The following is a 15,241-nucleotide window of genomic DNA, read 5'->3' on the forward strand; positions in this document are numbered from 1 at the left end:
CATGTATAAACCTGTTAAACAGAGACTATTCAGTTTAGACTAAAATATTATTTTGTCCATCTATGCCATTCCTATCAGTGCATATGTTTCTTGACCATCGTTTTTTTTAAAGCTTGACATTCAAGTCGAGCATGATCCAGAAATGTTCATTCTTCACATGATCCTAGGACACTGTTTTCGAAGGAAACATTTTTGCCACTGCCTCAGAAACTGGATAAATATACAAGGAAGGCTGAAGTGAACTAGACAGAAACATTCTGGTTAGCAGTTAGCGAGGCATACGTCTGAAATAAGCTCAAGGGAGCCAACAACCGACCATAACAGACCATCTTCATGTTAATGCATGAGACGCACCATACCCTAGTTAAGTCCAATCCCGTGAACCCTTCTCTCCATCCATCCTACCATCTGACCTGACTCCCTGCCACTCGGCCGACCATGAAGTCACAGAGACATCTGAGAAGCAGATTCCTGAGGTTGCCTTGGTGACGGGTAGGGAACAAGGCCTGCTGTGTTTACTCTGGGGAGTGGATAATGATGATGACACGGTGGCCAGATGAGCAGCTCCCCCTCTATGAAAGCTAACTGGCCATTAACAGGAAACCACTCTCCTCTGGAGAATATTATCACAAATGTTTAGTTCCCAAGACAAAACGATAAAGTAATGGTTAGCAGTTTTGATAGGGTATATTAATCCCTAAATAGTAAATGGGTTATTTATTCCTTATATGAAGATATCGAATAATTTACATTTTGTCAAAGAAACATTCAGTCAAACTCTTTTTATATTTATTTATTAAAGTGAGTTAAAAAAAACACCACTCCAGTAAGTTTACTGGCTGACTGAAGTGTATCGCACAGTTTTCTGCTATCAAATACAGACGGAATAATATACTTACATAGCAAGGGAGCTAGGAATAACTGAACTGATTCACAAGAATCACCATTATCGGCAAAACATAATACACTACGACCAGCCATTTCAATATATTGCTTTCCATTTGAGACACTCTGGAAGCAGGAAGAGACAACAAAATACAATTAAAACATGACAAAAAAACAACAAAACAAATTAAAGTAAAAGGTAAATTTCAGTGCAAATTCAAAAAGAGAATATACAGGTGAGTTAATAATTTCAAAATGTTGAATTGAACTATTCACATTACTTTCTGTATGGTTTCTGTAAACAAATGAACAATTTATCATACAGTTGAGGTCGGAAGTTTACATACACCTTAGCCAAGTACATTTAAACTCAGTTTTTCACAATTCCTGACATTTAATCCAAGTAAAAATTCCCTGTTTTAGGTCAGTTAGGATCACCACTTTATTTTAGGAATGTGAAATGTCAGAGTAATAGTAGAGAGAATGATTTATTTCAGCTTTATTTTCTTTCATCACATTCCCAGTGGGTCAGAAGGTTACATACACTCAATAAGTATTTGGTATCATTGCCTTTACATTTTTTACTTGGGTCAAACATTTTGGGTAGCCTTCAACAAGCTTCCCACAACAAGTTGGGTGAATTTTGTCCCATTCCTCCTGACAGAGCTGGTGTAACTGAGTCAGGTTTGTAGGCCTCCTTGCTCGCACACGCTTTTTCAGTTCTACCCACACATTTTCAAGGCTTTGTGATGGCCACTCCAATACCTTGACTTTGTTGTCCTTAAGCCATTTTGCCACAACTTTGGAAGTATACTTGGGGTCATTGCCCATTTCGAAGACCCATTTGCGACCAAGCTTTAACTTCCTGACTGATATCTTGAGATGTTGCTTCAATATATCCACATAATTTTCCTACCTCATGATGCCATCTATTTTGTGAAGTGCACCAGTCCCTCCTGCAGCAAAGCATCCCCAGAGCATGATGCTGCCACCCCTGTGCCTCACGGTTGGGATGGTGTCCTTCGGCATGCATGCCTCGACATCATTTTCTGGAATATTCCAAGCTGTTAAAAAAGGCACAGTCAACTTAGTGTATGCAAACTTCTAACCCACTGGAATTGTGATACAGTGAATAAGTGAAATCATTTCCATGTAAACAATTGTTGGAAAATGTACTTGTGTGATGTACAAAGTAGATGTCCTCACCGACTTGCCAATACTATAGTTTGTTAACAAGAAATTTGTGGAGTGGTTGAAAAACAAGATTTAATGACGCCAACTTCAGTGTATGTAAACTTCCGACTTTCAACTGTACACAACTTGAGTAAACCGAGACATATGTTGTGCCCTCAACTCCTAAATTGTTGGGATTAAAACATTTACTAATCCTAACTTTAAGGGTCTCCCAGTCTCAGATTAAGCATATCCCCAGACTAGCTAGCATCATGGAGTAAATTTAATCCGGGTGCCGGGAAACCAGCCCAATAGTTTTACAGTCCGATCTCTTGACCTCTTCCCAGGGCAGTTGTAACATCTGATGGAGGTCATGACCTTTTGACCCTTCTTAGCAGTGGGTCGCCGCAGTGGTGTAGGAGGAGGATGCCTCCCTGTGGACGGTGCTGAAGGGCGACAGCTCTAGGTCGGTGGTGGTGCACTCGTGCTCGTTCTCCTCACTGGTAGTGGCGGAGGTGGAAGATCTGGGCGGGCCACACTCATCACAGCAGCAGCAGCAGCAGTCCAGGAAGGCCCGGCTGAAGGGCTGGCACAGGCAGAACAGCAGGACAGGTGTCACTGCCGATTTACAGAACAACAGCAGCTGGCTGACCAGATGGAGAATGTCCAGGGTCCGTCTGGGAATACCCGCCGCCATGTAGACAGTGACGATGTTGCAGATGTTCTCTGGGATGATGCAGAAGCCATAGAGGATGGCCAAAGCCACAACTGTGCAGTTCATCTGGCTCTCCTGATGGATCTGTTTCTTGTTGCCTCGCACACAGGCCCGCTCGGCCTGCCGGATCTTACAGGCGGTCACCAGGGAGCTGCCAATGGTGAACAGCGTGGGTAGGCAGAAGTAGCAGCCAAAGTACCACCAGAGGCGAGCACCATCATAGGTCAGGCCCAGCATGTAGAGCGTGTCAGGGAGCTCGGTGGAGATACGAACCACGCAGCGCTGGCAGGGCGTCACATCCGGAGGCTCGCCATCTTCAGTGACCAGCTGGCGGATCAGGAGCTCTGGCAGGGCCAATAGGAGAGCCCCGATCCAGATAACGGCCAGCTTGGCAGCCGTGGAGGCACAGTTCTCAATCATCTCATAGTACATCTGGACGTTGTTGGCAGCGCGGAAGCGGTCAATGCACAAAGCGCACAGGGTAAAGGTGGTAACCCCTAGGGAGGCGACCTGGAAGGACAAAGAGAAGGGAGGAGAAGGTAAGATACTATCCAGTTAATGTGTTATTACTGCACATTAACAATACAGTGAGAGTTATTTTGTTTTTGAATGAGAAACAAGTATAGAAAATGTATCCAGTGTCCAGATACTTCTCCTTATTGTATAGCACCTTGGGAATCTGGATAATATACCAAGGCCCAAGAGCCATGTTGCTCTCTGAAAAGACCAAAAGAATGTGTCCACTGTAAACCATCCATGTTTTAAAGACCGCTTGGAACAATTTTCAAATGACAATGGTACAGCACAGAATAATAGACGTCAACAGGTTTAGAGAGAGGGAGAGACATCTTCCATAAAGAGGTTCTGTTTTGACAGCTCTCTTACTGGAGAACTCGAATGTCCACACTTGTTTTAATAAATGACAAACAGATTTTTTCCGTCCTTCATCGCAGACTAGATCCTCATTTCCCATACTGAGATGTTTGAAAGTAGCCATGAGTAATGTGTTATGAGTGATACTGTTTTAACGAGTCGGGAGACTCCATTTGTATGCCAAAGGGTGAACTTTAGACTTACATTTATTTTTAGAGCAACAGCTTATAATATCGGTGACTTTGTACCGTGATAAAGAAGGAACACAGTGTATCGTGCTGTGTGCGAGGGAGACCAGTTGCAGTCCTCAATGGTTACAGTATGTAGTTCTCATTTCATAGCCTAATCGAGTTATGGACTTGGCAAGAGAGCCAGCTCATATTCATGATTAAATAACATGAACACAAACTGCAGACCATGAGGCATGGAGATTAATATCTCAATGCAATATCTTTATCCCTACACCCAGATCTTCACTATGCTCCATTTTTTTGCTATCACAATACAGCCACAAAGGTGTTGCAAATGTGGTTGCTTTTTCACCCAAATCTTACACGCGAATACATATAGAACTCAGAGACAGCAGATGTGCAGTTTACATTGAGTGTCTTCTAGACTGTGTAGGTGTGATATGTTCTTTTGTTGCTAGGCTTGATCATTGTGACTGCCTCCTTATGGGCCTTGGCAGAGGAAGGTGTAAACATAGGAGCCAGTGCCTGAGCCAGAGAAGCCATGAGTACTGTCAGACGTACAGGGGCAGGCTTTGATCTGTCTGCTCCTTATGGCCTCAGAGAGAGTGAGAGTGAGTGAGAGATCTGTTGCACTTCACAAACAGCACCATTTGTATGGAGCCCTTTACACTCCTACCCGTATACGGGTTGAAAATGGAAGATTTGGGCATTGATAAGCGTTTAAATTGGAACGCAGCGGCTGTACAGCAACATGCTCTAAATGATGTCAGGGCTCAGGCTCTGCAATTCACAGCGCTGTATGGGTTTTGACTGACAGCTGTTCTTAACTTGAGCACCCATACGTGACAAGAAGTTGACCCCATCCCTCCCTCTAATTGTCTGGGTGAGGGAATGCTTTAAATGAAGAGGAATCTATGTATTTTGAAATCTGAGACGTTGAGGATTATAATAAACACCACTTTGATGTCATACAAGCAAGCCAGACACTCTGAATTCAAATGTGCACTTCATATTTCCATGTAATAAAACTCATGTCATATCATGTCATGTGACTGGTTATGATCACTATGTTAAATGTACAGTTACAAGATGACATGGCGTCATACCCTGGATTGTCCTGAACAAAATTAGCCTTTGTTTGTTATCAGGAGAATAGAGATTATGGTAAGATGTGCCAAATGGATGGCAGGGGAGAGCTTTGAATGCATCTCTGTCTGTTGAGTAAAGGTGGTCGGGAGTTTTTTTTTTCTCTGTTTGCACATGTGACATGTTGGTAAAAATTTGGAAATTGATTTAAGTTTGCCCGCATTAAAGTCCCCGGCCACTAGGAGCGCCGCTTCTGGGTGAGCATTTTCTTATTTGCTTTTGACCTTATGGAGTCGGTTGAGTGCGGTCTTCATGCCAGCATCGCTCTGTGGTGGTAAATAGACGGTTACAAATAATATAGATGAGAACTCTTGGTAGATAATGCGGTCTACAGTTTATCATAAGGTACTCTACCTCAGGCGAGCAATACCTCGAGACTTCTTTAATATTAGACATCGCGCACCAGCTGTTAATGCCGGGCAGGCCTTGTGTAACTAACCTCTGTCACCTTTGTGTCCATAATGACACATTTTCAGGTGACTGAGAGTACTTCAGTTGCCACAGGAACCATTAGAATTAATGTCCCCACTGTTTCTGTAATTATGCTCCATTAAATGCTTGATTACCGAGTCACTTAACATAATGAGGATGCCGCTGCCGCTATGCATTTAATGTTCTTACCATGGAGGTAGGCGAATCAAAGGGACTTAAAGTGCTAGGTCTGGGACTGTGGTTTTAAAATGGCCAACAGGGCGGCAGGTAGCCTAGTGTTTAAGACCATTGGGCCAGTAACCAAAAGGTTGCTGGTTTGAATCCCCGAGCCGACTAGGTGAAAAATCTGTCAATGTGCCCTTTGGTAAGGCTCTCAATTGCTCTGCATTAGAGTGTATGTCAAATATAAATGTTGGACTTACAAAATCTGTCACTAAGCAGCTTACAGACATATTTGGATTGTTTGGGTCTTTGTGTTGTGGTTTATCTGTCTTGTTGTCATCATGTACAATATGTACGCCCGGGCAGATGTATTTAGCCACCCGTAGAATCTTTTAAATCTAGATGATTTCTTCTTCTAAAAGGAGTGTGCTTCCTTCTCCGGGTAAATAATGAACACATTTCCCATGAAAGGCACTCAGGACCCGCATTATGACAGTGAACCCCTGCAAGATTCATCCATCTTACATGAAGTACATTTCTGTGACTGTGAGAACAGACAGACTGGTAAAAGGCAGGAGATTAAGTCAAAGAGGTCTGTGGAAGAGGAGAGGATTGGACTGTATAAAACAGAGACAGGTACACCAAGTCCTAGGGTTTTGCACTTGTGGAGATCTGAAAGGATTGGATAGGTGTAAACAGTAGGGAAAATTGCACCTAGCCTATCAAGGACAATGTGGGTCCGTCAATGTGTTGATTATACTCAGTCAATCTCTTCAGATCTGTGTTTATTCCAACCAAAGCTACTTTCACCAAGAAAGTGCATAGCTGTTGAGGTGCATCGTTTTAACGGTATGACCTGAATCACAGTTTATTTTGCAAACTGTATAAGGTGTATGATATCTGTAAAACATGTTATTTTAGAGGCTATGCACAATGTCTATGTGATCCCTCAACACCTAATTTGACCATTGTATATTTTACAATAGATGGCTGACAAAAGAGCTGCCTTACTGTTGAAATAGACATGGTAAACTGATGCAATATGAGGTGTGGGTCTGTGCAGTAATTACTGACGCCCACTGTCTCATTGTTTAGACTAGAGAGAAACTAGGACTGTAACCCTATCGCTGACTATAGATTGCCTAGGGGCATTTACTTCTGTATCTAGCCAGTGACATGTCACCTAAGAGTTTGAAACAACAGGTTGAGGTGACATTGCAGAACAAGTCATCTAAACCTGATACACTTCACACCAACCTGGTCTCAGAGCATTTTGTATTGTTCTGTACGTAAATTTGTGACACTTCATTTGGTATGATATATTACGTTTGGTATGGTATGTATTAATTTGTGGATGTCCATCATCCATTTTCATGATATGTTACGAATTACAACTGATATGATATGTTACGAATTTGCAAAATGTACACTATGTTAAGAATTTACAAAACATATGGTATGCTAAGAATTCTAATTTGTTGTGGCTAATGTTAGCAAGCTGGCTAACGTTAGCTAGGCTAGGGGTAAGGGTTAAGAGTTAGGTTTAGCGAAAAACATTTTTTGTCATTTAGCAGACGCTCTAATGCAGAGCGACTTACATGAGCAATTAGGGTGCCTTGCTCAAGGGCACTCTGGCAGGTGATTCACCTAGTCGTCTCAGGGATTCAAACCAGCATCCTTTCGGTTACTGCCCCAAAGCTCTTAACCGCTAGGCTACCTGTGTTAAGTGTTAAGTGTTAAGGTTAGGGGAAGGGTTAGCTTACATTCTAGTTGCAAAGTAGCTAAACATTTGTAAGTGGTTAAAAGTGTCTTATTAGCTAAAATGCTAAAGTTGGCCATGGTAAGATTCAAACACGCAACCTTTGGGTTGCTAGAGATTTACATTACAAGGGGTGGCAGGGTAGCCTAGTGGTTAGAGTGTTGGACTAGAAACCGGAAAGTTGCAAGTTCAAATCCCCGAGCTGACAAGGTACAAATCTGTCTTTCTGCCCGTGAACAGGCAGTTAACCCACTGCTCCTAGGCTATCATTGAAAATAAGAATTTGTTCATAACTGACTTGCCTAGTTAAATAAAGGTAAAAGATATATATATATATGCCTGATCTACCACCCTCCTTTATTTTTTGCCTTAAGTAACCTTCAGTTTCATGTAACCATACCAAACATAACATATCATACTAAATTCAGTGGCCCAGATTTACTATGCTATGTCTTGTTTATGAGACCAGACTGTGCACATAATTGAGCACAGATCATTGCATGTCATATAAAGTACCTACCATGCAGAATGGAATGTAGATATGACAAGTGACAAGAAAGAGAGTTATTGACAGCAGACTTTGAACAGGGACCCCACTTCAACACCCAATCATAACACTCACTCGAGTAACACAATAGCTAGTGGGAATTACCTCAATATAGGGGATGATTTTACAGGAGAACTCCCCCAACAACCAGTTCTTGGTTAGTTCATGGAATATCACCAGCGGCAGGCAGAAAAAGATGACAACAAAATCCCAAAGGGCGAGATTGGCAAGAAGAGAATTTGAAATACTTCTCATGTAGTAGTTGTGGCACACAATGCACATGATTGCCATATTCCCAATTATTCCAACAGTAAAAATGATGACTGAAATGATCATGATGGCATATGATTCTGCTGTTATGGGGTAAAAGTTAGTTTTTACATATTTTCTCTTTGTTTGAGGATTGAGAGGAATCAGTGTGGTATAGTCCTGGAGGTCTGGTAAAGTGAACTGTTCATAATCACTGGCGTCAAATGGCAAGTCTGTTGACTGGTTCTGGGCCATAGGTTTAGGCAGCGGTTTCCACATGGCCAACAGTGCATCCAAAGACGCATCTGACAGCATGGTTGGCTCACTTATTTTGTTATCTTTCTTACTGCCATCCTTCACATTTCTTCTCCGACGGCTTACAGTCCCTCTTTTGTGTCTGCAGATCCGTTTGTGCTCGTTACGGTGGTGTCCTCCTCGCGTGCGTCTCATGGAGGGGTTTAAATGACCATATACAAAATCCCGCGTTTCCATGGTTGCATGCTGCTCGGTGTCCAACTTTTCCACCTCGAGGCTCTCTGACTTTCCATCCTCGAGTAACGTAACATAATCGGTTTCATTTGAAGAATGGCCTTTGCGCACTATTGCTCTTTCATTCATAACTCTTTTCATATTAACAGTCCCATTCATGTTCTCCACCCATGTCCTAACCACATCCCAAGACGATGCACTTGAGGTATGCACCCTTTTACTGTCCATTTCGTTGACAACTCTGCCATACACAGAGTGCCAACTCTGCCTACTATTGGTTTTGTTTACGTTCCCGTTAGTGACGGCATACTCATGTCTAGGAGTAACATTTGTCTTTGTCTTCTCCCGGTGTATGTGAGTGAAAACAACCTCTCTACAAAGTGAAAAGCACAGTAATCTCAATAGTAGTACTAGCATTGTGTATCCTAAAACACGCGACAATAGGGGCTTGTATTCCAAAGTGATGTATCCATTTATGTTTAGGCTACCAAATCGGAGACGACAGAACCAACGCCAAACCTCAATTTACAAGTTTGAAACATTGTTCTTTGACAGCGTCATTCAATAGTTGTCAAACCCTCGTCCAATTAGATAACGTGCACTATGCAATTGTCAGGTGCTTCTCAGAATTCAACGTGGTCTCAGAGCATTTCGTATTATCGCAGAATTGCGCCAAAGGGAAGTTCAGCAACGTTTCTTTCCTAACCCTGGGTAGGAAGTGTCCTTGAATCTCGGCACTGCCTCTGTGAAGATTGTATAGATTGTAAAAGATTTAAGTGGCAACAATATCGCATTTCCAAATCCAAATCATACCCGTCTAAAGTCTGCAGTTTCCTGGTGAGGTAGCATGTCCGAATAGCACCCTGGGTAGTTACTGGTACCCTCAGGTCCGGGGCGACGAATCCGAGATGGAGTGCGTTATTGTCGGGGACGTGCCAAGCTCAGTCTGGAGCTGCACACCGCTTGTGATATGAACATCGCTGAGAGAACAGAGAAGAGAAGGGCTCCCCTGGAGGCCTGACAGGCTTCAGAATCCTTGAATTTAAAAGGCATTTCACGGTAGCGCGTATTGGGTCGCTCGGTTAATGAATGCACTCATTGTCTTTTTTTTTTTTTTTTTACTAAACAGGTGCCCCTGGTATCAGCGATGTAAAAAATACCAGCGTACTATTCGATACTTCTATATTCATGTGGATGATACCATGATTGTGGATAATTCTGAATTAATCATAAATAATGATGAATGAGAAAGTTACAGAGGCATAAATATCATACCCCCGAAAATGCTAGCCCCCCCTCCTATTGGTAATGGTGAGATGTAAGGTAAGCATGTTTTGGCTCTGTAACTTCTCTCTCATCATTATTTACAAGTAATTTAGGATTATTCGTAATCATGGAAGCATCCACATTAATCTAGATTTGTTCAGAAACATATTCTGTTTTTATTTACAATAAAAGTGACTCCAAAATGACACAATACATGATTTACCATTGATTTCTATTGTGCACAAAATAATCTGACACACAACCAAAACAAACTGCAAATGCATCCAACAAGTTTGTCGAGTCACAAGCTTGATGTGGGACCAAATACTAAACCTTCGACTATTTTAATACAAATACCTTTGGTACCCTAAAATGGGGGAACTATGTACCTAAAGTGCTGTAATTTCTAAACGGTTCACTGACATGGATGACAATATTAAAAGCAACAAAAAATGCGTCACTGTCCAAATACTTTTGGACTGCATATAATTAAACAATTACCATCCCGTCATTTATAAGGCCATGTATGAAAATGATGGGAAGGCCATTATTTTGGCTATGCCCCCATGGGATGACAATGCCCTCATCCACAGGGCACGAGTGGTCACTGAATGGTTTGATGACTGTTTTCCACCACTATCAATAAAACACCAAATTATGAAATTTCTCATGGAAGAATGGTGTCACATCCCTCCAATAGAGTACCAGACAATTGTAGAATGCATGCCATTGTGCATTGAACCTGTTCTGACTCGTGGTGGTCCGAAGCCCTATTTACACAGTTTATGTTGGTGTTACCTTTATTTTGGCATCTATCCAAACATGGATGACATGTCTGGTAATTAGGCAGGCCATGGAAAAACAGGGACAATTTCAGCTTTCAGGAATTGTGTACAGATCCTTGCGACATTGGGTCGTGCATTATTTTGCTGAAGCATGTGGTGATAGCAGTGGATAAATGTCACAACAATGGACCTCAGGATCTCTTCACGGTATCTCTCTGCATTCAAATTCCCATCGATAAAATGCAATTGTGTTCGTTGTCTGTAGCTTCTGCCTGCCTATACTAACCCCACACGACTCTATACACGTGGTCTGCGGTGTGAGGCCGGTTTGACGTCCTGCCAAATTGTCTAAAACAATGTTGGAGGCAGCTTATGGTAGAGAAATTAACATTAAAATATCTGGCAACAGCTTTGGTGGTGGACATTCTTGCAGTCAGCATGCCAATTGCTGGCTCCCTCAAAACTTCAGATATCTGTGTAATTGTGTTGTGTGTTAAAACTGCACATTTTAGCCCTTTATTGTCCCCAGCACAAGGTGCACCTGTGTAATGATCATGCTGTTTAATCAGCTTCTTGATATGCCACACCTGTCAGGTGGATGGATGGATGGATCATCTTGGCAAATGACAAATGCTCACTAACAGAGATGTAAACAGATGTGTGCACAACATTTGAGAGAAATAAGCTTTTTCTGCATATGGAACATTTCTGGGATTTTTGTTCAGTTGTTCAGTTCTTTCAGAAAGTATTCACACCCCTTGACTTATTTCACATTGTGTTGTTATACGGCCTGAATTCAAAATTGATTAATTGATTGTAATTTTGTCCGCACCGATCTACACAAAATATGCCATAATGACAGAGTCTTTTTTGGAAATTTTAACACATTTATTGATAATTAATTACAGAAATATCTCATTTACATAAGTATTCACACCCCTCAGTCAATACTTTGTAGAAGCACCTTTGGCAGTGAATACAGCTGTGAATAAATCTAGGTAAGAGCTTTCCACACCTGGATTGTGCAACATTTGCCCATTATTCTATAAAAAATGGTCAAATTGGTTGTTGATCATTGACAGACACACATTTTCAGGTTTTGCTATAGATTTTCAAGTAGATTTAAGTCAAAACTGTAACTCAGCAACTCAGGAACATTAACTGACTTCTTGGTAAGCAACTCCAGTGTAAATGTGTCCTTGTGTTTTAAGGTTATTGTCCTGCTGAAAAGTAAATTAATCTCCCAATGTCTGGTGGAGAGCAGACTGAACCAGGTTTTCCTCTAGGATTTTGTCTGTGCTTAGCTAAATTCTGATTATTTTTTATCCAGAAAAACTCCCCAGTCCTTTAAGGATTCCAACCATACCAATAACATGATGCAGCCACCACTATGCTTGAAAATATGGAGAGTGGTACTCAGTAATGTGTTGTAATGGATTTGCCCCGAACATAACACTTTGTATTCAGGACAAAAAGTTCATTGCTTTGCAATATTATATTTTGAAAACTGGATGCATGTTTTGGAATATTTGTTATTCTGTACAGACTTCCTTCTTTTAACAGTCAATTAGGTTAGTATTGTGGAGTAACTACAATGTGTTGATCCATCCTCAGTTGTCTCCTATCACAGCCATATATATACTGTACATACGTACATTGAGTATAAAAAAAAACATTAAGGACACTGTACAACACTGAATATGTCACGCACGGATCTGTTTCACCTGTCCTTGTGCTTGTCTCCACTCCCCTCCAGGTGTCGCCCATCTTCCCCACTTATCCCCTGGGTATTTATACCTGTGTTTTCTGTCTGCCTGTGCCAATTTGTCTTGTTTGTTCCAAGTCTACCAGCGTTTTGTGTCTCAGCTCCTGCTTTTTCCAGTCTCTCTTTTCTCACCTTCCTGGTTTTGACCCCTGCCAATCCTGACTCCGAGCCCGCCTGCCTGACCACTCTGCCTGACCATGACCCTGACCCTGCCTGCCGTCCTGTACCTTTGCCCCTACTCTGGATTACCGACCTCTGCCTGACCCTGCCTGCCGTCCTGTACCTTTGCACCACTTCTCTGGATTATCGACCCCTGCCTGCCTTGACCTGTCGTTTGACTGCCCCTGTTGTTACAATAAACATTGCTACTTCTACACAGTCTGCACTTGGGTCTTACCGGAAACAATTCAATGTTATCTCTTCAGACAACATGTTCCCTCATAACACCTTCCTAATATTGAGTTACACCCCCTTTAGCCCTCAGAACAGCCTTCATTCATCGGGGCATGGACTCTACAAGGTGTCGAAAGCGTTCCACAGGGATGCTGGACCATAATGGTTCCCATAGTTGTTTCAAGTTGGCTGGATGTCCTTCGGGTGGTGGACCATTGTTGATACACATGGGCAACTGTTGAGCATCAAAAACCCAGCAGCGTTGCAGTTCTTGACACAAAGCGGTGTTTAAATCTTTTGTCTTGTCCATTCATTCTCTGAATCGCACAAATACACAATCCATGTCAATTGTCTCAAGGCTTAAAAATCCTTCATTAACCAGTCTCCTCCCCTTCAGCTACACTGATTGAAGTAGATTTAACAAGTGGAATACATAAGGGTTCATAGCTTTCACCAGGACTCACCTGGTCAATCTATGTCATGGAAAGCGCAGGTGTTACCAATATTTTGTACACTCAGTATAATATAATATACATACAGTACCAGTCAACATTTTGGACACACCTACTGATTCAAGGGTTTTTCTTTATTTTTACTATTTTCTACATTGTAGAATAACAGTGAAGACATCAAAACTATGAAATAACACATGGAATCATGTAGTAACCAAAAAAGTGAAAAAAAATCAAATAGTATTTTAGACTTTAGATTCTTGAGAGTAGCAACCCTTTGCCTTGATAACAGCTTTGCACACTCTGTGCCTTCTCTCAACCAGCTTCACCTGGAATGCTTTTCCAACAGTCTTGAAAGAGTTCCCACATATGCTGAGCACTTGTTGGCTGCTTTTCCTCCACTCTGCTCTACAACTTATCCCAAACACGAGAGAGAGAGAGAGAGAGAGAGAGAGAGAGAGAGAGATCTTGAGCAGATGAGCTCCCACATTTTTCAGCATGTTTAAAAAAATTGATACATTTAGAGTTTGACAAACTTTGATTTTTTGGCAGGGACAAACACAGGATGCTACCCTAAACAACATAACCTTCACTCCAAATCAAAACTCAAAACCTGCAACCTGATTTTGGACCAAATTACCCGGAATGCTTTCTACACCCAAGGATTATTACTCCCTAACTATAGAGCAAATGCACTTGGAAACAAACAGAAACTTGAAAACACCATCCAACCTGGAACTGAGTGATTAATGCTTAGTCTGAAGCTAGTTTTTACTTTCAAAAGCCAAGAAAAATATATTACAATGACATATTTTACTTTATAAGGACTGAAAGCTACCAAGCTTGCTAGGACAAAGAGATACAACTTAAATTAGCACTGACGTGTGAAATGATAGGAGTCGGAGCCTTTGAACCCGACAAATGGCAGGCTACCCACTGAAACCCAGAGGCGTTGAAGCGCCCTCCTGATGTACAGAGACTGGCATTTTCTACATGAAATCTGCCTCCAGAAATAAAAGCTTATTCCAAGTGGGTGTGGGACGTGCTCAATTTGCCTGCTGCACTGCTGCTTGGATTCCACCTGTCGATCTTTTCACCATCTGTCCTGGTTGTCTCCCCCTGTCTCTCCCCCCTCCTCTCTCCCAAGCTTTCGCTCGCGTCCAGCACACAGGCATTGTTGGGGCGACTCTGAACATACAATGGCTAGCCCCAAGTCGTTATATATATATTTTTTTTTCTTGTGCATTTTGCTATTTTCCTCATCACTCCTGCATGCTTTGTTTACTATGAACTTTCCTTACCCAACTGTGGGACTGACTATGTTTGTTCCCACACTCGGGACTCTGACTCTATTGGTTATACAGTCTTTTGGCCTCCCAACCCATTCTCACCACCTCTCGCCGGCTTTGTATTCATGTTACCTGATGAAATTTCTGTACAATATGATCTTGTTGCCATCTGATGCACATTCAGATGTCAAAACTTAGCACTGAAGAGCTCTCCCTGTTCTATGCCGTGCCTTGATTGTATTACTGTTGAAGATATCTGGAAATGTGCATGTACACCCTGGCCCAACTACTGTTGCTAGCCCCAATTCTGACTTGTGCTCTGATATCTGCTTCACTGATTTATGCTCTCGTAAAAGCCTGGGTTTCTGCACTTTAACACGAGAAGCTTATTACCTAAAATGGATCAATTGAAAGTGTGGGTTCACAGTTCCAATCCAGATGTGTTGGTCATTACTGAGACGTGGTTAAGGAAGAGTGTTTTGAATACTGATGTTAACCTTTCTGGTTACAACCTTTTTCGGCAAGACAGATCTTCTAAAGGTGGGGGAGTGGCAATCTTTACCAGGGATCACCTTCAGTGCTCGGTTGTCTCCACCAAGTCTGTCCCCAAACAATTTGATTTGCTGGTTTTAAGTATTACACTTTCAAATAGCTCTTTGTTTTGCTGGGT

General features: G+C 42.0%; 1 protein-coding gene across 2 annotated transcripts; it reads right to left on the reverse strand.

Annotated features, from left to right (window-relative positions):
* Positions 1-778: 778 nt before the first annotated feature.
* On the reverse strand, positions 779-9,643 carry LOC109866880 (prosaposin receptor GPR37). Of its 2 annotated transcripts, none has more exons than XM_020455765.2 (2): positions 7,989-9,643; positions 779-3,283 (listed from the first exon to the last, which is right to left on the reverse strand). In XM_020455765.2, the coding sequence occupies exons 1-2, from the start codon at positions 9,036-9,038 to the stop codon at positions 2,450-2,452; spliced, it is 1,884 nt and encodes a 627-aa protein (XP_020311354.2). In that variant the 5' UTR covers positions 9,039-9,643; the 3' UTR covers positions 779-2,449. The 2 variants fall into 2 exon arrangements, with proteins under 2 accessions (XP_020311354.2, XP_031656875.1); XM_031801015.1 differs by having other exon boundaries at positions 2,092-3,283; positions 9,435-9,642.
* Positions 9,644-15,241: the final 5,598 nt, after the last annotated feature.

Source organism: Oncorhynchus kisutch, linkage group LG22 (genome assembly GCF_002021735.2).
Source record: "Oncorhynchus kisutch isolate 150728-3 linkage group LG22, Okis_V2, whole genome shotgun sequence".
In the NCBI taxonomy this organism is placed as follows: domain Eukaryota; kingdom Metazoa; phylum Chordata; class Actinopteri; order Salmoniformes; family Salmonidae; genus Oncorhynchus; species Oncorhynchus kisutch.

Coding starts and splice junctions, on each gene's coding strand:
- LOC109866880 (XM_020455765.2), bottom strand. CDS start 9,038: ATGCTAGTACTACTATTGAGATTACTGTGCTTTTCACTTTGTAGAGAG. Junction 3,284..7,988: donor AAATCATCCCCTATATTGAG/GTAATTCCCACT, acceptor TTGTCCTTCCAG/GTCGCCTCCCTAGGGGTTAC.